The sequence below is a fragment of the Rattus norvegicus genome, chromosome 9 (genome assembly GCF_036323735.1).
Source record: "Rattus norvegicus strain BN/NHsdMcwi chromosome 9, GRCr8, whole genome shotgun sequence".
Classification (NCBI taxonomy): Eukaryota; Metazoa; Chordata; class Mammalia; order Rodentia; family Muridae; genus Rattus; species Rattus norvegicus.
In genome coordinates, this window is record NC_086027.1 from 72,478,966 (window position 1) to 72,503,877 (window position 24,912).

General features: G+C 43.1%; 1 protein-coding gene across 2 annotated transcripts in view; it reads left to right on the plus strand.

Annotated features, from left to right (window-relative positions):
• The window catches only part of Adam23 (ADAM metallopeptidase domain 23), a 147,067-nt gene extending 122,487 nt beyond the window's left edge, over nt 1–24,580 (plus strand). Inside the window, 3 exon segments of one of the 2 annotated variants that reach the window (NM_001029899.2) lie at nt 356–467; nt 9,504–9,594; nt 21,020–24,580. In NM_001029899.2, coding sequence (NP_001025070.2) covers nt 356–467; nt 9,504–9,594; nt 21,020–21,068 — 252 coding nt within the window. In that variant the 3' untranslated portion in view covers nt 21,069–24,580. 2 annotated transcript variants of the gene reach the window in all.
• The last annotated feature ends 332 nt before the right edge of the window (nt 24,581–24,912 follow it).

Here is a 24,912-nt window from a genome sequence, read left to right on the forward strand (position 1 = left end):
TTTTTTTTGAGCCCTATGTCTGATAACTTACTATATTAAACATGTATGTTTTTTATAACCATTCCCAGAAACATTTGCTTCAGGAAAAAAAAAAAGCTAACTTAATGGACATTTATATATCTAAATATATCTAATATTGTAAATAATACAATTTAAAAAGTTTTCTTCATCTTAATCAAATCTTCCATAGTTACTAGAAATATATTCCATAATTTCACCCATGAACCTAGTCCTCAAAGCCAGTGGAATGTTTTGGAAGCCTTCTCGGTGATTTTGAAAGATCCCTCTGTGCCCCGTGCTTACACTGTGCTTTCTTCAGTGGTTCTCATTAGTGTCTCTTCCTTCTCCTTCGCAGGTGTGTAGCAACGAAGCCACCTGCATCTGTGACTTCACTTGGGCAGGCACAGACTGCAGCATCCGGGATCCAGTTCGGAACCCCAACCCCCCAAAGGATGAAGGACCTAAGGGTTTGTATGATTCCAGTTTTAGATCATTGCAGACTGTGTTCATTCCCACTCTCCCACTGCAGCAGCAATGCACCTCCATGGCTTCGGAAGGAGACGCACAGGAACGCATCCGTTTGCCATGAAGATGCACAAGCCTGTGTGTGTCATGTTTTCAAAAGCACATTTAAATCGCCTCTTAGCTTGGAACTGAATTAAGAAAAGTAAATATACTGGCTTCCTTTAATCTGGTTTCTTCTCTGCCCTTTAAACCTTAGACTTTCCCCCACTTTCCCAAAAGCCAATTATTTCATAATTCATCTAAGCTGTTTCATTTTCAAATCGGTACAGTCTTTGGGGCTGTCACGAGACTTTTATCACATTCTCCGTTTCACATTCTCTCCAGAGGAAATTTGTAGTCTTTTATGCCCCATTCTAACAAATTCTTTTGATTTGGTAAAAGAATCAGTTCTTCAGATAGCTTTAATTTTTCAGAGGAAACGTAAAAGGTCTGAAGCTTTGTTCTAAGCAGCCGCTACGAGAAGAGAGAGAGATTAGAATTTAGCATAATGAGTCTGTGGCAGTTCATAGTCACCCTGTGATATTGAAGATGAGAATGCTGAGGCCCCGGAGGTCAGGTGACATGCCCGTTACCCAGGCAACCAGAGGCCAAACTGGGAGCACGCTCGGTTTCTTTTGCATCATTTTTACAGCATTGCCTATGTAAAAATGAATATGACAGTCATTTTCTCATTATTCTCCCCTCTCTCACCCCCTCAGTTGATTCCCAAAGATCATGAAAAGCTGTCAGGTACAATAGGCTTTATGTAGCAGCCGTCTTGAGTTCCCGGAAAACAAACTATCGCTAGTACCAAGTCTGGCGTTTGATCATGGCGTTGTACCTCAGCTTCTTTTTATATGGTGCTGCTGATAGCATCCTGTAAGTTAACTGCCACGACATTTTCTCAAACATCCGGGACTAGCACCTTGCTTTGGATGAAACATTTCAACTCGGAACTTCAGTGTGGTCCGTATGGGATGACCCTCAGAGCAGACGAAGCTCCCTAGACTTCAGCTCCTAACGAGACCTAGCCGGGTTTGGATGAATGTGGGCCGTTCCATATCAGCGAGCATGTTCAAACACACTTCATTCCGTTGCTCAGTATGCCTGGGCTATTAAGATTCTATAAGAGGAATTATCACACCCTCACAGTCTATTTCTGTTTTCCCTCTCTATCCATTCTGCTTCTACGTTCAGTCTTTTGTTACTTTAAAACTGGAACAAAACATTCTTGGATCCACCTTCGGATGTGAGGTTTGGAGATTGAAGCTCTGACACGAGGAGCCAGGCTCCTCCAAACCCTCTGTGTAGGGCAGCTGCGGCTGGCATAGCTACCTCGGTGCTGTTCGCGTCCGAGACACAGGCGTGCTGTACTGTGTTTATTTGCAGTCTCCTGCCTGTCAGGTGGCATGGGGCTTCCGCAGCCTCGAAGCCTCTTCTGTTTGCTTCTTCACCTGCTCATTTACACAGAGAAGTCAGACTCAGAGCCGTGAAGCAAACAGCTGCACTCTAGAGCGGAGAGTGCTTACGGCCACTTTCTGTTTGACTGGCTCTCATTTTATGAGGTGGCAATCTTCAGTTATAGTTAAGAAAATCTCCAATTATAGTTAAGAAAATATTCCTGCGGGGTTTTTTTAGGTTTTTTTTTTTTTGGTAATTCAAATCATACATAGTTATTATAAAATACAGCCCTTTCAGGGGTGAGACCACGGAAGGTATCATAAATGGACATACTTATTTTGGGTATTTTGAAAATTAATTCCCAGATGACCATATAGATGCAGGTAGAAAGGTAACATGGATACTCTGTAGTCATCACCTTGCTAAAGTTGTCTGTGGTGGACCCACGGTACAGCAGTTAGGTTAGCCCTGCCAGACTCCACACCGCAGGCTTTGATGAAAAAGATCTTTAAATGCGCAAACCCTGTAGATGAGGATTCCCTCCCTCCCTCCCTCCCTCCCTCCCTCCCTCCCTCCCTCCCTCCTTCATGCTGTCCTTCTTTCTGCCCCTCTTTTTTTCTTTCTTTTCTTTTGCCTAACCCTTTTGGCTCTCGGTTGAACTCAGGGCCCCATGAATGCTTGGCAAGTCCTACCCCTGAACTGTATCTCCAGCCCTCTGGAGAAGATTTTCAAAAAACTACTTAGTATTACATATCATCCACCCTGTGCTACCATTAATTCTATATTTGAGAACCTTTTGAGCTCCTCTTCTCTCAAGTCCTTTCTGTCGACAACACTGAAGGGAATTATTTCCCTTTATTATGCAAGAGTAGACTATCCTCCATTTCTGTTTAGAGGAATTTCCAGGTGCCAAGGAGATGGCTCTGTGGGAAAAGCACTTGCCTGAAGACCTGAGCTCTGGTCCAGAGCACCTATTGTGAACTCCAGGTTCAGTGCGAGCCCGTGCCTCAAAATTAAGGTGGGAAGTGACTGAGAGAGGTGCCTGAGGCAAACCTCTGGTCTCTACATACTTACACTTGTGGTCACACACCCATATTTGCCTGCGTGCGCATGCACACACACACACACACACAGAGTGAGAGAGAGACAGACAGACAGAGGCAGACAGACAGACAGAGTGCTATTTATTTTTATTAATTTGTATCCACTTTGCTCAGTGCATACTGTGGACTATGATGGGGTTTTCTCATTTGGTGACTATCATGCTTTCACTGTAACAAGAGAAAAGACAAGAAAGTGGGTTATGTCACTTGCACTGTGTGGGCAGGGATAGAATGCCTAGGAAGGTTGGACCAGATGCTTTAATGAGGTCCATAGTCATCAAATTAGAGATAGAAAGGACCTTAAAGGCAATCCTTCCAGATCTGCTGCTTTACAAATGGGGAAACTAATTATCAGTGTTAACAGCTAATTACATAAAATGTGATCACATGAGCTTAACCCCAGTGTCTTTTCTGCCTCTGCCTCATTTAAAGCGGAATGCTAAGTCCTTCTGCTAGTTTTTTGTGCATAGTAAAGAAGAAGAGGAATGGTGGTGGCCCGGCAGCGATTAAGCCCATTAGAGGGTCAATTATTTACCAGCAGTACTTAATATGGCTCTGAAGAAATGAAGTATATATATCATTAGAGTTTAGAGCTTTGAAAACAGTGACTTTAAATGTTTATAATACACCAGATATTATTTATTGTAGCCTTTGCATATAGCCTTTAGGTGACTTTGATATGACAAGCCTTGATCTTATAGTTCTGATCACTAAATGATTCTTATATGTGAGTATGAAGTATTATATATATAATTATGTCAGGCATTTTTATTAACCACAGACCCACCAAAGATTAAGGATTTACCATATTCTACAATATTTTAGTTCCTATTTATTTATGTAAATACAGAGAAGCCTATTTTTGTTAACAGTATAAATTGCATGGGTTGTCCTTTTTTTTTTCTTTTCTTTTCTTTTTTTTTTTTTTCCCAAGACAGGATTTTGCTATGTAGTTCTGGCTGGCCTCAAACCCACAATCCTCCTGCCTCAGGCTTCAGCTGCTGTATCACAAGTGTGTGCCATGATATTCAGCTGAAATACTGTGGTGGTGAGTTAGTTATGCTTTGGCTCCCCGAGGGTCCTCTTCCAGCCACCAGCCCAAGAGCTCTCGGGATTTGCAAATGAAAGACACACATTCACCAGCTTAATTCTGATATCAATACCTGGCCTCTTCTAAAACTCCCTGCAGCCTGCAAACACTCTCCTCAGGTATTCCTGGCTTAACACCTCCTAAATCAATATTTTATCTTAGCTTTCCTGGCTCCTTCTGGGCCAACCCCTATCTTTCCTGCCCAGGACTCTTCCAGGGCCTTCTCTTCTTCTTGTGCTTACACTTCAGCCATTACTCCTCCTGATCTTTCCCCGTGTGGCCCCACCCCTTCTCCTCGCAGATCCTTTCTTCCTTCTGTCTTCCCCGGGAAGCTAGAATCCCTTCTCTTTCATCCTGCCCAGCTGTACCATTTGCTCTTTATTGATCAATCAAAAGCTACTGGGGAGAGACCTTCAGCATTTGGACACACAGATTCCCAGTTTCGGGGGCCAAACTAAGACAAAGAATTAGAACCAACCCCCAACAAAATAATATTTGTCATGAAATAATTTATTGCATATCCTTCCAGACATGTCTCCCAATATATTAAAACTGAACAATTTTGATTACATGGAAAGGGGGAAAGAGATATGAATTTAGGGCTAACACACTGAAATTTCGAACATTAGGATATTCTTATACTGTCAGCATTATGCTGTTAAATAAAAGGATTTATTTAGTGTTAATTTCTAACCTTCAGTTTAGTAAAGCAAGTCCCTGCAGGGAGAACTGTGGACTAGCTGCCACCAGTGATGGCTTTGCTGCCTACTGCCTTTGAAGTGCCAAGGGATGGAGGCGGTTAGAGTTGTCCCACCTGTTTTCACATAGGCAACACACTGCGTCCTCCGGATTTGGAAACTCTAAGAAAGGAACACTCACTTCCAAAAAGAGCACCATCATTTAAATGTGTGAAGTCTGACTTACCTATGCAGGAATTCTAAGTGCAAAATAAAGGACTTTCTTTTAAAAAAAGGAAAATATTTATAGTTTGCATCTTATATTACACTCATCAAAAGTTCTATTTTTTATTTTTATTTTTAGGACCAGTAAACCTAGAGAACAGGAAGCAGGATTGAAAATAACACACACACACACACACACACACACACACACACACACAGACACAGAGACACACTCTTACACACACACAGACAAACACAGACACAGAGACACAGAGACACACACTCACACACACACAGACAAACGCAGACACAGACACAGAGACATACAGACACACAGACACACACACACACCCACAAACGCAGACACACAGAGACATACAGACACACATACACACACAAACACAGACACAGAGACACACAGACACATACTCACACACACACACAGACACAGACAAACACAGACACAGAGACACACACACACACACAGACAGACACAGAGACACACATACACTCACACACACACGCACACATACAGAGACCACAGAGACACACACACACACAATCACACAGAGACACAGACACACACACACAGACAAACACAGACACAGAGACACACAGACACATACACACACACACAGACACAGACAAACACAGACACAGAGACACACAGACACACACACACAGACAGACACAGAGACACACATACACTCACACACACACGCACACATACAGAGACCACAGAGACACACACACACACAATCACACAGAGACACAGACACACACACACAGACAAACACAGACACAGAGACACACAGACACACACTCACACACACACACAGACACAGAGACATACACACAGACACACACACACGCACACACACAGAGACCACAGAGACACACACACAAACACAGACACAGAGACACACAGACACACATACACTTGCACACACACACACACACGCACACACGCACACACAGACAGAGACCACAGAGACACACAGACACAAACACACAGAGACATAGACACACAGACACACACACACAGACAAACAGACACAGAAATACACAGACACACACACACAGACAGACACAGACAAATACAGACACACACACAGACAAACACAGACACAGAGACACACAGACACACACACACAGACAGACACAGAGACACACACACAGACACACACACACATGCACACACACAGAGACCACAGAGACACAAACACACACAGACAAACACAGACACAGAGACACACAGACACACACAAACACAGACAGACACAGAGACACACATACACTCACACACGCACGCACACATACAGACAGAGACCACAGAGACACACACACACACAAACACACAGAGACACAGACACACACACACAGACAAACACAGACACAGAGACATACAGACACACACTCACACACACAGACACACAGACACACACTCACACACACAGACAGACACAGAGACATACACACAGACACACACACACGCACACACAGAGACCACAGAGACACACACACAAACACAGACACAGAGACACACAGACACACACACATACACTTGCACACACACACGCACACACACGCACACACACGCACACACAGAGACCACAGAGACACACAGACACAAACACACAGAGACATAGACATACAGACACACACACAGACAAACAGACACAGAAATACACAGACACACACACACAGACAGACACAGACACACACACAGACAAATACAGACACACACACACAGACAAACACAGACACAGAGACACACAGACACTCACACACACACACACACACGCACACACAGAGAGACCACAGAGACACACACAGAAACACAGACACACAGACACACACACACAGACACAGAGACACACATACACTCACACACACACACACACAGAGACCACAGAGACACACACAAACACACAGAGACATAGACACACAGACAAACATACACAGAGATACACAGACACATACTCACACACACAGACAGACAGACAAAGAGACACACACACTCACACACACGCACACACAGAGACCACAGACACACACACACACACACACACACAGACAAACACACAGACACACAGACACAGACACACACACACACACACACACACACACACACACACTGAGGTAATGGCTGTGGTCTATGGGCACAGTGTAAAGAAGGGCAGTTGTCACTCAGTGAGGGGGCAGTGTCAAGCTTCCAAAACTAGGATTGTGTTTATCAGCTGTGAGCCTTGTTCAGGGGGAGAGGAGAAAATGAAAATCTGTCATTGTGCGTACAGCATAGGAGGCGTTGGCAGATAACGAATGAGTATGGATGAGAGAATTAATGAACAAAGGCAGTTCCATAATAAATCAACAACTGTGGAAGTAAAGCTACACCATGAACTTTCAAAGGCCCAAGGAAAAGTTTTTAAATGTTCCATGGTGGCTGTTCACAAATCTGTCCCCTGTATAACGCTGCTCACCTGAGGGTTACTCAATCAGTTCCTGCCAAACAGATTTGGAGACAGGCCGAGTCTGCATTTAAAGAGGTAAAGCCCTGTTCCAAATCACAGCAAAGGACCTGGTGGTCTTTACACAAATTTCCAGCGTGTGGGAGCTGGCCCCGTGATGATGAGTTCAGAGAAAGCCATTCTCCACCTTGTCTCATTTGCTGTGTGTTAAGAGCACTTATCTGTTAAGAATGTGAAGATAATTATTCTTTCTCAGTGCTGATTAAGGCTCATCATCTGCCTGCCTGGAATACGTGCTTGAAGCATCTGCTGGATTTTTTTTCCTCCTCCCTGATCAGGTTTCTAATACATGCACAGTGGGCCACCTAGTCCTCCCGCTTCTCCAGTGAAGAATTACACAACAAGCGTAGAAGAGTTTGCAAAATCATTATCTGTCTTTCGTGTGGTAGTTATAATTTTTAAAATTAACAAATATTAAATTTTAAGGGAGAGGAAGGAGTGATTTCCTATCATTTATCAGACCTACGTCTTGTAAGAGTGTAGGATTGACTGGTGTGTTTCAGCTCTGAGAGCTGCTACTTAAAAAGTAAGCCCCTTTCCCCCCAAAAGTTATGAGCTAACATATTTGTTAATGGAGCATTCTTAAAGCAGCGATTTCATTTTTAAAAAAATCAAGCCAAGTTTTATGTTTGGAATGCCTTTCCTTCCTAGTCTTTGTCTCTACAGTTTGGAAATCTGAGATGTAGTTTGAGTCGTTTTGAATGGAAGTGTGGGCTTCATGCCGTGGGCCACCACCTACCTGTCTTCCCCGTCCTGTGCTTCAGTAGACTTTCTCTGTTTAATGTTGTGTCTCCATCTTTTTATTTTTAAGGGGCTATCTCTGATTGTGTTTGGTTAATAGCTCTTCGACTCTCGTTGATGTTGTTTACCTTGTGATAAAATGAAGAAATTGTAAAATTGCTAAGCAGGTTTAGAGAGCGAAGATTCTCTCCCTTTGGGGGCGATATCCTACTAAACATGAACACAATAGGAAGCCTTACACAATTGTGACCATGAGTCTCAGTTCTCGGTCCTGTTCCCCTGTGTTCATCAGAATGCAGTCGATCATAGAGTGCATAGAATGCAGCCCCGTGGAAGTGAAACTGTTCTCATCGGGAAGGCAGTCTCATTCAATACCTTCAGTTTATATAGAAACAAGAGATAGTGGCTGAGCTAGTTCCCTTTTGCACCTACAGACACGACTGACCCTAAACAATATGGCCTCCTATTTTAATTTCTGACTTTGTGTTACCCATGTGGAGTACATGTTGGGGATCTCTGCCTGTTCCAGGTCTATTTCCCGACATTGGAAAGCTTCGCACAAAAGTGGTGGTGCGCGGCTGGAGAGCACTTCTGCTCTGCACTAATAAGCGCTTGGCGGTCTGCAGCAGCCCCTGCAGTCTTCAGCGGCCCTCCCTTCTCCCAGCTCACACACAGTGATACACCGGAATCCACAGCTCAAGAACTAAGTGTCCATTTCCTGTGACAGAAGTCCGAACCTTGCAGTAATTCAGTATATATTTTCCAATAACTTCCCAGGTAGATTACACAGAATTTTAAAGCTGCTCTATTGGGTGTTTAGGAGTTTCACAAAATTGAATGATATATCCTCCATTTAAATGATAGCATGTTTCACAGTTTGAAAAATTTATAAAACGCACATCAGTGGTTAGTTATAATTAAAATATAAATTTGCTGTGGTGCAATTAAAGATTTCCCTCATACTGCTAGGAACTATAATTCAGAGTGGATTCCTTACGAGCCTAAAAGTGTTTATAAGAGAATGTATTTTAAAGTAGAACACGTGGAGATGGAGATAAAAATTATTTTCATATATTCTCTGAATTTCAAACTTCTGAGCGAAGGTAACCATACTTTGCTAACGTTCAAAGCATTTCCCGGAGAGATTGTTTTGTATGATAGTGAAACCAGTGTGTGATTTTCTCTGTTTTTTTTTTTTTTTTTTTAAATCTCCGTTTTTCCCTCCACACAGTGAACATGGCCACAAGCAGGCTCATAGGGGCCGTGGCTGGCACCGTTCTGGCCCTGGGGGTGATTTTTGGAGGCACAGGGTGGGGCATAGAGTAAGCATCCTCCTGAGTGTCTGCGTGTCTCTGTGGTGTGTGAGGTGACTCTGGCCTGGACTCCGACCCTCCCTTCTTTGTCCTGTTGACTGTTTCCCGTGCTGGTGTAACCTGTGGTGTAATTTGGATGTGTTGTGTCCTGTGACTTGTGATGTTTCTCGTGCACCATGGAACCTTCTCCTGTCTGGAACAATGTGGGGCATAGAACAGTGTTGGGTGCATATTCACCATTAAGGCAAGAGCCCAGGACTCCTTGCTCTCCTGCTTGCAAGACTCAAAGTTCAGATCTTACTATTTTTTTCTTTTACTATTAATTGGCAAAACGCTTTGAGTAAGTGCTACATAGCAGCATTTTAACAGTTTTACTTCACTACTCAAATCCACATATCCAGTTAGGAATACCAACAACTCTCACACTTTGTAAAGGCAGTGAGAACGACATCCAGTTAATGCTTTTTCATGAACTTATACCGACATGGCAGGCTTTGGCTCCATCTGTCTGAGGACATCAAGGAAGATTAATTTTTCCTTTTTTTTTTTTGTTATAAAATTGGTTCAGGATTTAGCTTTGAAGTATTTGTACACATCGGAGCAAGGGACATTAAAAATGAAGAAATACTAAGTGTGTTTCCAACCTGTATAAGCTTATTGAACAGCTGCAATTCATCTGGTGATTTGTCCAGTGTCTGAACTAGTGTGCTGGGTCACTTGCCCGTTAGATTCCCAGAAGCGCAGCTCTCCCAAGCTCTGCTTACCCTGCTCTGCACTTGATTCTTGTCCTCTAAGTAGCTGAGATTGTTTTGTGCAGACTAGCTTATTAGGAAGCCTTTTTTCCTTCAGTTCCCTGGGAGCTTTTATGCACACATGGCAGAAGTCACCCTTCACACCCTGTGTTTTCTGTTTACTGGGGTTCTGGTAACACTTCATAGTAGCATAAATAAGTAGATAAATAAATAAATAAATAAATAAATAAATAAATAAATAAATAAATATAAATTAGCATCTCAGGGAGGCACCAGCTATCTGTCACCTAGCCCAATGAACAAGCAATTATGTTGTCCTCAGTTTCAATAGTTGGGGACACATCTGCTCTCCTTACACACTTGAGTCAGGCAACTTGGGCACCAAGATAGCAGTAGGAAGGGAGCAGGCACGTATGTTACCCATGAAGCTATTCTGCTGTAGCTGTAAGGCCTGGCCAGCCTTGGATCTTTTTAAAAAGGATTTTGAGACAAGGTCTCACTCCATGGCTTATATTCATTTAGAACTTAACTGCGTAGGCTGGCCTTGATCTTGGAGAAATCCCCCTGCCTCAGATTTCTAAATGCTAGGATTATGGTATGAGCCCTCATACCCAGCCTAGCCTTATTGTGCTCTTAACTCATCTTCCCTTAGTTATTGGAAAGCATCTTAGATGAGGAGAAGGAGGAACCCTGGAAAGGGCTGTGTTTCTCATTACCTGTGGGAAGATGAAGCATTCAACCATGTTAAAATGTTTGACTACAAGAACTTGGTCCTGCAACTTGCATCTTGTGACTGTTGGCCAGATGTTCCTATCCCAGGGTCAAATGCTAGGCATGTGTTCATGTGAAATTCTTCTCAGAGGAAAGGCAGTTTTTCAAAGCTCATCTCAAATATGTCTTTTATCTTACTTAGTGGCCATAGTTTCAATGCCTTCAGATACAGTGGAAGCCATGAAATTTGGTCATCTGTCCAGTCTTAAGAGATGGACAGGATCAAAAAAAAACTTAATTGTAAGCAGTCCTCTTACCTTGGTTCCCATCCATCCTTTCCAGTGTGGCTGGTGTTTTGCTATTTATGTTCGTGACAGGTAAGTGTCTAAGTCTATGCTTTTTTAAAAAACTAAAATAAGACCTGGTGTTCTTATTTCATGAAAATTTTCTCTATGGTTTATTAACTTTTCCCCCTTCAAGGTCCATTTATTTGTAATTGATATATAATGAGTTTTTAGGAAATAGAATCATATAGTACAACATATAGTTTTAATGCTTCCTGGTTTAACTGACAATGTGACGTTCATGTAACCAGTAGTTTCCATGGACTGATCGAATTTTTAAATTCTAGTACATAGTTTATTGAACACCAGGGATTACTTTTCATGGATTCTGTGTTGAATCTGATTCTAACCTGTTCTGAACCAACAAAGTAGGCCTGCTCACGGGTGGGTGCACACATGGGACTATGAACATATTTTTTGAATGCTTTCTCCAAATGTCACTGTGGAGAGATGGGACAAAAGTATGTGGAGTAGAATGATGCTTCAGCAGAGCAGCCATCCACAATCTTCCTATAAGGGGTGGGGTAGAAAAACAGTCATTCACAAACTTCCTATAAGGGGAGCGGTGTATAAATGCAGTCATTCACAAACTTCTTATAATGGGCAGGTGTAAATAGTTTTGTTTTCCAAGCCATGGGGTATCCATCACAATTTCTCAACGGTGTTGTCAAAAGCAACTATAATCAGTATATATATTAATGGCTGTGCTACAGTAAAAATGTCTTTACCCAAATAGATAATGAGGCCAGATGTGGCCTGTCGGCTCCAGTGTTCTGACCCTTGACTTATAGCACAAGCCTTGAAGTCAGCCAAGTCCATGTTTGGATTTTGTTTATGTTACCTTTTAAACTTTAGGACTGTCTGGCCCTTCTCTTGAGCAGGATGGTTCAAATTCCTACATCCCATGTTCCTTTGTGAGAATTCAATGTGATGACGTGTCAGACGTTCAGAAATGAGTGCAGCGGGCGCTTACTCCCCTTTAGAAAGCACTCATCATCCTCACTGTCGTTGTTTATTGACTCCAAAGGCCTGAGAGTCATTCTCTGTAGACCTTCTATGATTGAAGAGCATGTCAAGACTCAGGAACCAGATAAGACCCACACCCTCCAGTCCTGGAGCTCTACTGTACCACCTTCTATCCACCCACTTACATTTCTAGTGCTGTGAGGCTTCTCAGCAAAACCATCCCCCACTTAGCTGTGGAGATGTAAGGCATGGTGTCCACTTATGTGAGGAGAAAAGAGATGATTCTGCTCAGCAAAGAATAGATGTTTGTTAAAAGCAAAAAAAAAAAAAAAAAAAAGGAAAACCAGCCAAATTGACTAGTTTGTGAACTAGTTTGTGACTTATGGGCAAGTCTATGTAGTTGGCACTTAAGGTATTTGGTTACTAGGAGGCACTGCTATGCATATACATAGTAAATCCTGGAGGATGTGAAACTTCCTCTTCCATTTTAACTATGTAGAACTGTCTTGATTTTTAAAGGCCAAATGAAGGAGAAGACGGGAGTTACTGTAACTCTCATTACCAACTTTAACAATGGCGGCCTCTTCACATTATCATTCCTGATGTCTTCTCCCTTTCAAAATATATTAGCAAGACTCCAACGTTTGTCAATGAGCGATGGGAATTTAAAAGGTATATTTCTCCAGTGGAATGTAAATAAACCTTTCTTACCCATTCCCTATAAACTGCTTCTATAAATTTAAGGTCTCCTATGGCTGCAAGCTCATTTCGGGGGCCTTACCACTGAAGAAATATCTGAGGGGAAAAAAGTTTCAAAGCCAGGTCTTTAGTGACCGATCTCTTCCGACTAACTTCTCACTGCCTCCTAGTGCAGAGCGAGCAGCACCGAGAGTGTGGGTGTCAGCAGAAGAGCACTGTCATGGACTCTATTTCATGTATTCAGCAGCCAGGGCTAATGGACCCTGTTCTTTATTTGTACAAACCTGTTTGATTTATGATTTGGGTGGACAGGAGAAAGACACAAAACACATATATGAAAGCAAGCGGGGCTGATCTGTTTCAAGGCTGGAGGAAGGTTAACTAACCTGAGTTTAAGATCAGTGGGAAAGGAGGGGCAGCTTTAAAGACAATAATCCAAGCAGTCACAGCCACAGTTTATCTGGCCCGGGATTAAGCTAGGACAGGAAGCACCAGGCGCCCTGCACAGCAGGGTTTTGCTTCCTGAAGCTGCCTACCCGCCTTTCCATTGTGCTAATGAAAGCAGTTGGCTCACATGACTTTCTTCCCATGATCCTCTGTCACAGGTCCTAGCGCCACCAATCTCATAATAGGCTCCATCGCTGGTGCCATCCTGGTAGCAGCTATTGTCCTTGGGGGCACAGGCTGGGGATTTAAGTAAGCAACGCCGCATGCCTTCATCTCCGTGGCTCGGGCACCTCTCTCTTCTGCTTACATAACCTGGTTTTGAGTTCCTGCTACGAGACTCTGGTGTTGATAACACAACCACAACAACAAAAAAATACGCGCTTTTACTCAGAAGTGGGTTAGAAACGTAGGAGACAGAGCTTCAAATGTCATCTTCAGGCAAGCAGCGAATTACAAGCTCTGGAAGGAACTCACTTTAATTTGAAGCCCACGCCCTTCAATAGAAGACATTCTGCCCTGCGGGAGCAAGCCTCCTGGCTACGCTCCTGTGGACGTAGGTGACCAAGGAAACGTAGTGGAAGTAAATACACTTGAAGTCATAATTGTTTCTGCTAAACACTGGTTTACAGTCCGCTGGGGTTTTCTGTAACCTCAGTCGCCACATAGCCACGGTTTCTTACTTGTAACTTTGTGATTTGAAACCTTCATTTTCTTACTTAAGTATAATTTAATTGGGAGCCGTGGCTTCGTGGCATTTAATGTAACATTGACATAAGTGACTGGCCTGCTACGCTTTCAGAATGACTTTTACTTTGGATTGCACATTGATACTCAAGATTGCTAAAGTAGACCATACTGGATAATGGTAGATAAAACCTATTGTGTTTAAAGGTTTTAAACCCGATTTTATCTAGTTTGGATATTTTATACCTCTGATTCGTTAGAGAATCACTTTCGAGCATCTTGTGCCCTGGTTACTTGATTTTTTAAATATTCGTAGATAAACCTTCCTCTGCCATGTGGTCTCTTTCATAAGTAAGTTTCATCCAGATTGATCGGGATGAATTTAAGTAGGAAATAAAGCCTGTAGTCAGACCCCCACCACCACTTTGCCTCCAGCCAGCCACTCAACGGGGGAAGCTTTGTTTTAAACAAACCATGTAGTGGCCTTCATTAAAGCTAGTTAAAATGTTATTATTAAAAGCTGATTGTGAAAGAAAGAAAAACAAGATATGATCTAGATAAATTAACATCTTCTGCTAATTCGTTCTGGTGTTAGGATTTAATGAGTAAGCCAGCAGCATTTGAAAAGACTCTAATTGGAAATGTGTATTGAATGGTGCTTGTTTTCTACACAGATGTCTATAAAGTTGGGCTTGTTTAGTGAAATAGAAATTTTGGCATCCACATTCTTGCAGAGACACACAAGCTGGATAGGCACCTGGTATTTGGGTTTCTCCTCGTTTGAATGAGGTGCTGTCCAGCTTGGAGCACTTAAGGGACCAGCTCAGAAGCCATATGTTTTTGTTTGGGTTTTCCTCAATCCAGAGGAAAACTTTTCTTAGTGTCCCACTACTGTGAAAAAGTCTTCGTATATTATAGAAAGTCTGTACTCCATTCACAATGCTTTCTTTTAACAAAGCAAATGTGCCTCCAGAAAAAGGAATCTGGCTCACTCCATGGCGCATACCTCCTTAGCATTAAGAAACGCTCATCTCAAAGGCCCAAGAAACTGTCTCCTGCGCGCCATTGCCTTGAAATGCCATTCGATGGCAGATGTACCATTTCTTTGTTCTCTGTGAGAGTACACTGTTCTGTAGCAGGACCTCGAAACAGCAGCCTGGCTAGCTCTCAGCTTGAACTGCATGTTTTGGGGGAGAAGCCTTTATCACTGTGTGGATAAGTGGATTAGGCTCTGTGCAGATGATTCGAATCTGAGAGATGTCCAGTCATCAGAAGAGCAGGGCGTGAGGTGAGGAGTGGACACAGAGGTTCAAACCCAGCTCCACTGACTGTGCGCGGTGACTGTGACATAGGGACCCTTCTTGATGAGTTCAGTTAGAACCCCTTCTTATTTCCTGCCACTGTAATATTTCCTTTTTGGTAAAATGTAGAAAGGCACGATACTGCACAATACCATGCAGTAAATATTTTCATGCCTTGAGGATGACAGGCCAAAAGTTTTTCTCAGGTGATTAACTCCTCCTTTGTGTGACTTCTGGAGTTAGAATTTGGAGATGCTGTTGTACTCCCTGCTACACATACATCGTTGTCACACCTTTTACTTTTAGATCTTAATAGTAACTGGTGGTTTGCATCAAGCTATGAGCTGTTACTCCTGCCTCGAAATGGAGGGAGGGTGTCTGCACTTAGGGGAAAAAATGGAGGGCTGTTTGCACTTGGGGACGTGGACAGTTTTGAAACCCGTAAGAGATAATTTGGAAGAACTGAGTTGGAAGTCCTTCAGAGCTTCACTGAGTTCAGTGTAAATAAAGCCAGTTTCTCTTAGAAGTAGAAATTGGAAAGGGTTGTAAAAAGTGTTTTAGACAGCATTATTGGGAATCTTTGCCAAAACTGAGGCACTCTTCCCAGAAGTGGTGTGAGAAAAGTCACCTGCAACCTTTGAGAGTGTAGAAACTTAAGATGAAAGGAACACGTACAAGTGATGGGGGGTGGGGGCTTTTTCTAGTGTCACAGTCCCGAGACGTGGTGTGTGCCGAGTAATTTGGATGTGGAAGAGAGTCCTAACCATCCTTGACCTGCACAGATACCTGAATACAAGCAAGAAACACAGCTATGCTGTCAACAGACATTGTCACAGTGTCTTTCTGATTCTTTCCCGAGAGCACTCTTCTTCTGAATTAGGTGCTGAAAGATATTGCTTTGGGAGAACACGTGGGTATGTGTGAGTGGGTGCACTTTTCATGTAGTAAGGTTATGCTAATGTATGAAAATTATTGTGATCTGAAAATAACATTAATTAAGGTTGCTTCTTTTCAGTCAAATAGCTGAGCCTAAAGCATTTGATTAATGTACACAGGACTTCCATATGCAAAAAAGAAAAAAAGGAATGTTCAGTGGGATTCTCACCATTGCATTCATGTATTCTGTCATGTTGAGTAATGTAAGAATCTAGTAACATTAGCTAAGGCCATACTCCATCTTCTAGAAGTATGAGGCCCAAAGGGATGACTGAATGGATGTGTTTGCTTTCAGGTGTTGAGAATCTTGTGCTTAATTCTAAGGTGTCTCGGGGAATGTGAAGATAGGCTGGGACCCACCAACCTGCTCCCTTCTTCCTGCATCTGTACTTTTGCCACATACTTTTCCTCTTCACCTACAGAATGAAGTTGTGAGCTGTGATAGAGGGGCCACTAACCTCTGTCATGCACATTTGACTCACAGAGGCTCCTCATTCAGGCTGAATAATAGTGATACTCAATCAAACTACCAGAGTTACCATTTTTACTGGACGTTGCAACATATGACATAGACGATTATTTTAGTAGCATCTTCCCAAAAGGTTAGGAAAAACAGGATGAAAATTTTGCATATGTATTAAAAGTAGGGTTGCTGTTATTACTTTCAAGAAAACCGTTTATGCAACTCAACTGTCTTAGTTAGACTAACGGTTGCTGTGATGAAACGGCATGTCCAAATAGCTACTTGGGAAGAAAGGGTTTATTTGTCTCTCACTTCTATATTATAGTCTGTCACTGAAGGAAGCCAGAACAGGAACTCACACAGGGAAGGAACCTGGAGGCAGGAGCTGATGCAGAGGCCACGGAGGGGTGCTGCTTACTGGCTTGCTCCTCATGGCTTGCTCAGCCAGCTTCCTTGTAGAACCCAGGACCACCAGCCCAGGGATGGCACCTCCCACAGTAGACTGGGCCTTCCCCTATCAAGCACTAATTAAGATTTGTCTATAGGTTTGCCTACAACTTGATCATATGGAGGCATTTCCTCAGTCAAGGCTCCTTCCTTTCTGATGTCAAGTCGACAGAAACACTAGCCAGAACAACCTCCTAAATCTGAATACAAGAATTTAGGTGTGAGCACACGTGTATGCAATATTTATCAATATCGCAAGGGATAGCAATGATGGTGGCAAGAAAATGACATGAAGGTGTCAGTGAGGTAGTTTTCTGACAGTCCTTACCACAGCATTGATGCCAGGGTGAATATGGTTCTTCCGCCATGTTATAATGTGTTAATCATTGGAATCCTAAATCAGGCCCCACTATCCCATGTGGTCTCCATGGGTTCCAGTGGCAAAGTGGGTTTCCACCACTGCCAGCAGAGAACATAGTAACCTCTTCAGCAGTTCTTGATAAAATGTTCTCTAAGGAGCCTGCACTTGTCACAGGTGGTTCTCCTATGTCATTCGCATGAGCACCCTCCCTGAGCTCTAAGCCATTTTTGGTTAGCCTGGGTTCCACTCTGTTCTCTTTCTTCTCTAAAGAAAAGATTGTCACAGTTGACACTCCTCTTAAGTGACCATCGAAGGACTCTGACCAGAAAAATAACCAAATCTTGGTGGGGAGGGAAAGTATTTTTGATTTTCTTAGAGTTAGGATGCAGTGGAATAAATTTTAACCAGTTTCTTTGTGAGAATGGTAACCAAGCGGATGCTTTCCCTTCTAATTTCTGTGTCGTATTCTAGTGCAGAATATGGAGCCACATTACCTTACTGTTCAAGACTCTCGGGCTAGGCACTTTCTTCTCCTTATATCACTGTGATGCCACGCAGATCAGGAAGACACGTGTGTTTTCTTGACTCAAACTCCTGAGGACATAAGCTCAATCTGAGGTGGCCTAGAGGTTTGGTGTGTGTGTGTGTGTGTGTGTGCGCGCGCGCGTGTGTGTGTGTGTGTGTGTGTGTGTGTGTGTGTGTGTGTTGATGAGGAGTATGGGGACTAAGATGAGAGGCAGTAGGTGGCTAGACATGGCTCTGCAGCTAAGATCACTTGGTACCCCTTTTAAAGGCCTGGGGTTTGGTTCCCAGCACCCACATGGTGGCTTGCAGCTGTCTAACACTGTAGTTCCAGTGGGATCTGGAGGTCTCTCCGAGTGTCCTCTGGCATTAGGCATGCATGAGTGCACTTACATGCTTTCAGGAAAACATTCACACATAATTTTTAAGGGTGGTAACAGTAGGAAACTCTACATCCTTTTTAGAAGGCCCTTGATAGGAGCTATTGTTATTTAGAGATCTTTACTGATGTATGGATGTGTATGTTTATAATACATGCATTATAGGAAAAAGCTTAAGTTTCCCGATAAAAAGGTAGTGTCATTATGAGGCTAATAGATTGCGTTGATATTTTACAGTGATCCAGAAATACTCTTCTGGTTGTGCTAACAAAGTTGCCTTCATCCAGTGAGCAAAGGGCATTTAGATGAAATGGTTTGGGAAGGAAGCCAGCAAGGACCTGTCTATTGTAGTTTTTACTTTCACACTAAAACTGAACAAAAAGTCATATAGAAAATTCAGGACAGTACTCAACGTACAGTGATCTACAGTGGATGTATGGCTAAGCTATGAGGGAACGTCACAGAGGCCTTACAGAGCTATCCCTCTCTGCTCATCTCTGGGTTCCCTCTGCCCTGAACCACAGCTTGCTTTCTTCACTGCTGGGACTTCATTGGAATAGAAAATGTCCTCCAGTCCTCTTTCAGTACTGTTCAGAAAATGTGTGGTTCTATGAGGTAATGACTTCTCAGTCTGACCAAAGAACTTAGTAATGCTTTAGAATGCTGTTCAATGGGAAAAGAATAATCTAAGCTTCAAATTTGACTCTGGAGAGGAACACACACTTCTGGGCACTGCAGTTTCATGGGTACCAGACTGAAGTAGAATTTCAGCTCTCTCTTTTAAGACATGCTACTTGGCTGTTCTGAATGCGGACCTACCCTGCGTTTGAATGAGAGAATTTAAATGTGGGTAATGTGCTCTGGTCCTGCTCAGTGTTTCTGAGTTTCTTCTGTCCTTAGCGTTTATGTTAGTAGAGGAGACACAAGTTTTATATTTCTCCTGAATTGCAGTAATGTACCTCCGGCTTAGGTAGGGTCCCTGTTTCTCAAGGTTAGGCAGTCAGTGTTTCTCTCCCCAAAATCATCAGTAAGGAAAAATCATTCTTAGACATCTTCTCAGAGAACATGGACTTCAACAAGAGATGCAGGTCCTGAGCAGCTCCAGCGAGTTCATTTGGTGACAGCCACGTCATGTAAATGTCGAATTCAGTCTTAACTTATGCTCTTTGTATAGTCAGCAGTGCCTGCTCTCAAGACCATTGCTGACTTCAGAGGATTGGGCAGTAAGAAAAGTCAGTGTCTCTAATGCCGAGGTGTTCGGGGCAGTGAATTAAGTCACTAAGCCAAGCCACCACATGTCCAGGCTTTCGTGAAGATGTTTCAATGGAGGTTTAAGAAAAGAGACAAGGGAAATTTTTTATGAAGATGCTCATGCTTTGTATTTCAAAAGAAAAGCTGAAGTGGGCCTTCTGGGAAAGTAGAAACTTTAACGACATTTTCCTACATATTTTAAGCTTTGGTAGTGTTTCTGTTTTGAAGGTCATGTGGGGAAGGAGGAATCTGTTATAATATTTTGGTACCTAGGGCTAGTGAAGGTGTTCAGCTGGCCCCGAGGATGTGGGCAGGGGAATGAGGGAGCAAGGGCTCCTCAGCCTCCAGCTTTGCATGATGCCTTGGTGGCCGCGGAGTCCTACCCGCCAGTATGCAGACTAATGCATGAGCCCCTTGCTTGATGCCCCACATGAAGCCAGACCATGGGGAGGTTACAACCAACTCACGTTGTTGCCATGTTGTGTCTTGCTATTTTTCCCTTTCTCCTCAAGCACAGGGGTCACTTTTTTAGGAGACTGGACACTGAGCAAGGCACCTGAACCTGCTTCTCTCAACTGAGCTAAACGGCTGCATTTGCTTGGCTAACCTGGGCCTGTGTCCATTCTCCTGAGTGTACCACCTCCCTGTGCACTCTGTCTGCCACCTTTCCACCGTAAAGTGCCTGTTCCATAGCGGAGTAAGAACTCACACACCCAGGGCAGAAATCGCCAGTCAGAGCAAGGATTTTGCTCCCATTGTGAGAGCTTATCTGTTGCTAGAGAACTCTGGGGACTTGGTTGAAACAGTTACAAGACCCGAGTTTTTCCTAGTTCTCATAGGTGAAAACTACTACCCTGTAGTACTTTTCATCTGGTGAATTAGCAATGGCATTTGCTTCTGAAATTAGACCAATTTGTGGCTGAAAATGAACAATATGAAGTTTCCCCTGATGCTCCCGAAAGTATGTAGTCTCGTGGGGAGATGCAGATCTTCCAAAACATTAGCTGCTCTGTGCTTGCGTTCCTTGGGGACTGCCTTGTGTGAGTGGGTTACACTGCTCTGGCACTGGCACCATTGTCTTTGTCATCATTTGTCCCTCACTGTCATCTGATTAATATTGTGGCTTCTCTTTCCCTCTTCCTGCCATCTTCCTTTGACGCACTCTGGAAGAAACGTCAAGAAGAGGAGATTCGATCCCACTCAGCAAGGCCCCATCTGAATCAGCTGCACTGGAGGAGTGCCACCTTGCACTGTGGGGTTCTGGCAATGACATGCTTTCCACCATGCTGCTGGAACTCTTAAGTCTGTAAACAAGACCATTGGGTGGTAATGACTACAGAGCTCAAATCTGAGGACGGGGATGGGGTACAACACAACAGTCCCTTTTGGAAATAACTTCAAGTAACCCCCTCTATCACCTGTCAATAAAGGGGAGGGGTTAAAGACCACGTCATTATAAAAAAACTGTTCAGAATCCTTTATTTTTCTTTCTTTTTAACTAAAGGAGAAGGGAGCAGCAACAAGTGCAATAAAAGAACAAATCGCCAGTGACCCCCCCTTAGCCTGCTGACACTTAATATCTTCTAAAGGATTTGGCATGATTTTTTTTCCTTTTACTATCAAAGACAAACTCCAGCGGCATGAAGATCCAATTTTGGAAAGGGTAAAAACTGCATGGCATATATAACAACAAGCTAGCAAGCCAGCCTTCAGCAAATCCTACCGTGGAAATCCCGAGGGGAAGATGACAGACGACCACACAGACGCTGCCTGGCTTTGGATTAATGCCTTCCCACTCCTCCACCTCCGTCCTGGCCCACCTTTTCCCTCCATGCCCCTCGGCCCACTCTGGACCGGCCGTGGCAGCACTCATCTGGACTGTGTTCTTGATGCCCTGTACCCATTATTTCTCTCCTGGACCAAGCATCCTTTGGAAATGGGATCTGGAACTTGAACAGTGCTATTGTACAGTTCTTTTATAAATGTAGATATGGAAGTGAGGTTTTGACACGCCATTTTCGCTTGTCTCTATGGAAATGTTTTCCTCGCAAAGATACTCTCTATACTTTGTTGCTTGCTCCACATCTTCTTTATCTTTCTTTTTCCTCTTGTTTTCCTCCTTTGTCTCTGTCCTCTCTTATAACATATCCACTTGCTTAACAAGACAGACGTAGCCACAGATGCAGGGAGTTTGGGCACAAATCTAGAATGTTTGAAACCAAATATTAAAAAAAACCTAGGGGGCTGGGGGGGGGACCACAAAACAACCCATAACAAGAACACAAAATATGTAAGTGTGAGTGTATATGTACTGATGACCCTAACATGTTTGATGTCATCATAAGCACATGTATATACCGTAGGGAAACCGAGACCCTTCTCAAGTTAATCACAGAAGTGCCAAACTCATCATTCTCGCTTCTGGTTTCGACAGTTCTCTTTCCCTGTCATAAATGTGAAAGGAGGAGGAACTTAAAGCCTTAAATAAAGAATTAATAACTTTTAAATGCTGGAAGCTTGGAGACAGTTCAGCTTTCCATTCTGTTCATCTGTATCTATTTAATTTTTTTTGATAAATTTCATTTATGCTTCCTCTTCCTGCCTCAGAGCCTGTGTGACAGAGCCCAGTGTAGACAGCAGGTCATCTCTGATCATTTCTGCATGGTGGTTTCGGGACTCTCCCGACCTCTGTGTTTTGCTGGACCATGGACTCTGGGTTGTGATGGGATTCCACTATGTCTGAGTCCATACGCTTCTTTTTTCCCCCAAGTGGCCAGGGAGATAGAGTCTTGGCATTCCCAAGGCTGAGTTTCCCTCATCTTCCCCCATTGCAATTCTAAGGGAACAGGCTATTGAGGAGGTCCTCTCCTAGGTTTGCTTTGGACATACAGATATACAGTGAAAACCCATCAAGGACTCGACCTGCCAGAGAGCCCTACTTCTTCACTGGCCCACTTTTAGCAAGAACATCCAGATGAACTATGCATTTCTTCCTGGCGTTGAGGTACTTTTACATTTAGCTCTTAGCCCCTCTCTGGCAAGACTTAAGTTTTACATTTTCCTCGACTGGGAGGAGGATTTCCTAATGGGCTTCATGAAACTGGACTTTCCCTCTTCCCCCAAAGATATCTTTAATTGTTGACATTTCACCCTCACAGAGTAGAAACCTTGATTGCTATGTACAACCCCAGACCATAACTTAACATCCTAACCTTCAGATGGCTTTCTGAGAAACAGGTGCTATGTAGGTATGCAGTCTGTCGCTTGAACTTGCTGTTTGTTTCTATAGTAATAACAGGGCTCTCTGAAGGCGAGTTGGCCTTATTTCTGGTTCCAGAAGACACGGGTTGTATCCCTTTACTTAATGGCAGTGGTTCAGTTGGAGGAAGGTCAGAGGAAACTCAGATGGTATCTCTTCCTGTTGTTGCAATGTTTCGGGGTCCACTTCACTATGAGATACCAAGCAGCTGCCAACCTCACTGTACTCATTTCATTACTATTCCCGAGGCACCATGGTGAGTTTTTCCAACATAAAACCATGTCAGTTACAAAACAGATCTCCCTTGATAACTTTGGAACATTTCACAAACAACATTGTAAATGTGCGATGTTATGTTTTAAATCAGACCACAGTGGTCCCCAAATATTATGTACATATGACAAATGCCAGTGTAACTTTTTGTTACGCTGACAGTTTCATAGGTAAACCAACCTATGCTCCAATGTTAAATTACGTGTGTATATGTGAAATACACAAGCATTAAGCTAAGTGTGTATGGACACGAGGGTAGTGCAATCATACTGTATAAAATGGGCCAGAATCATTTTCAGTGGTGTTAGGTCATGTAGTTTCAGACTCGTTGCTGCATTTTCTCTTGCACATGCCATCCATTTGCTTATTCTTGGGCGTGAGTACTCCTTATTAATTTGAATTCAAAGCACAAGCCTCCCCTTGTTCAACATTGCCCAACGAGAGTGTCAAGTGATGGCCAAGTTCCCACTTCACCTGCTCTACTTTTACTGCGACACTGACGAGGAGGTGTGCGCTGACCTCATTGCTCACCCGGGATAGTGCATGAACCCACTGAATTAGACCTACTTCTACCAGCTAAGTGAGCAGTACCATAGGTGCATGTTTCAACAGGAGTCACATAGAGTGCTGGAGTTTTGCCAAGTGATGTGTTTTCTTTTTTTCCTTTTCTTATTTCTCTTTCTTTCTTTCTTCCTTTCTTTCTTCCTTCCTTTCTTTCTTTTTTTTTTACTATGCAAAGATGGGAAATGCACAAACCTCCAAGACATGTCTGAAGAACTTTACAATACTTGAATCCTTTCTTTAATTATCCCATCACATTGTTATGGTCACTGACACTTCCATTGTTGTTTTTCCTTTCTTTTGTTCCCTTCAACTCCAATGGTTTGTGATTTTTAAATGCACAACCCGAACTTTTGTTTGAAGTTAAATTCTAACCCTCTTTGCTGCCTGTGAGCAAAGATTCCATCATGCTTATATGCATCTTTTGGTTGACTGTGCATTAAAAGTTTTATTATTGTAGGATGTCGCGGTTTTGTGCTTTGACTGGTGTTTCTTAACTCTCGTTTCTTCTGTGTTTTCTTGCATTATTGGTCAAGTGGCTATGTGCCTGGGATTTGGCAGTCTCAATCAAAGGTTCACTGCAAACTGAAGCAGCCAATGGAGCAAAATAAACTTTCTGGTTAATGGTTAATGTTCTGGATTAGGACTCGGTTTTATTGGAATCATTGGGAGTTCTTTGCCTCATATGAAAGAGAAAGCAACGAAGCAAAACAAACAAACAGGACAAGAATCACGCCACTGATGATTTTAGTTTGTGTTTTTAGTGTCTGTCCTCTGAGTTTAAAGAGTGGCTGGCTAGCAGTAACATCCACACTTTGACTTGGTACCAAATTAACAATGAAGGTGTGCAGATGTGTGTGCACAAACTTACGAGCGTGCGCGCTCGCGCACGCACACACACACACACACACACACACACACACACACGGAAGGGGAAGGGGAGAGGACATGCAGCATCACCTGGTTATGT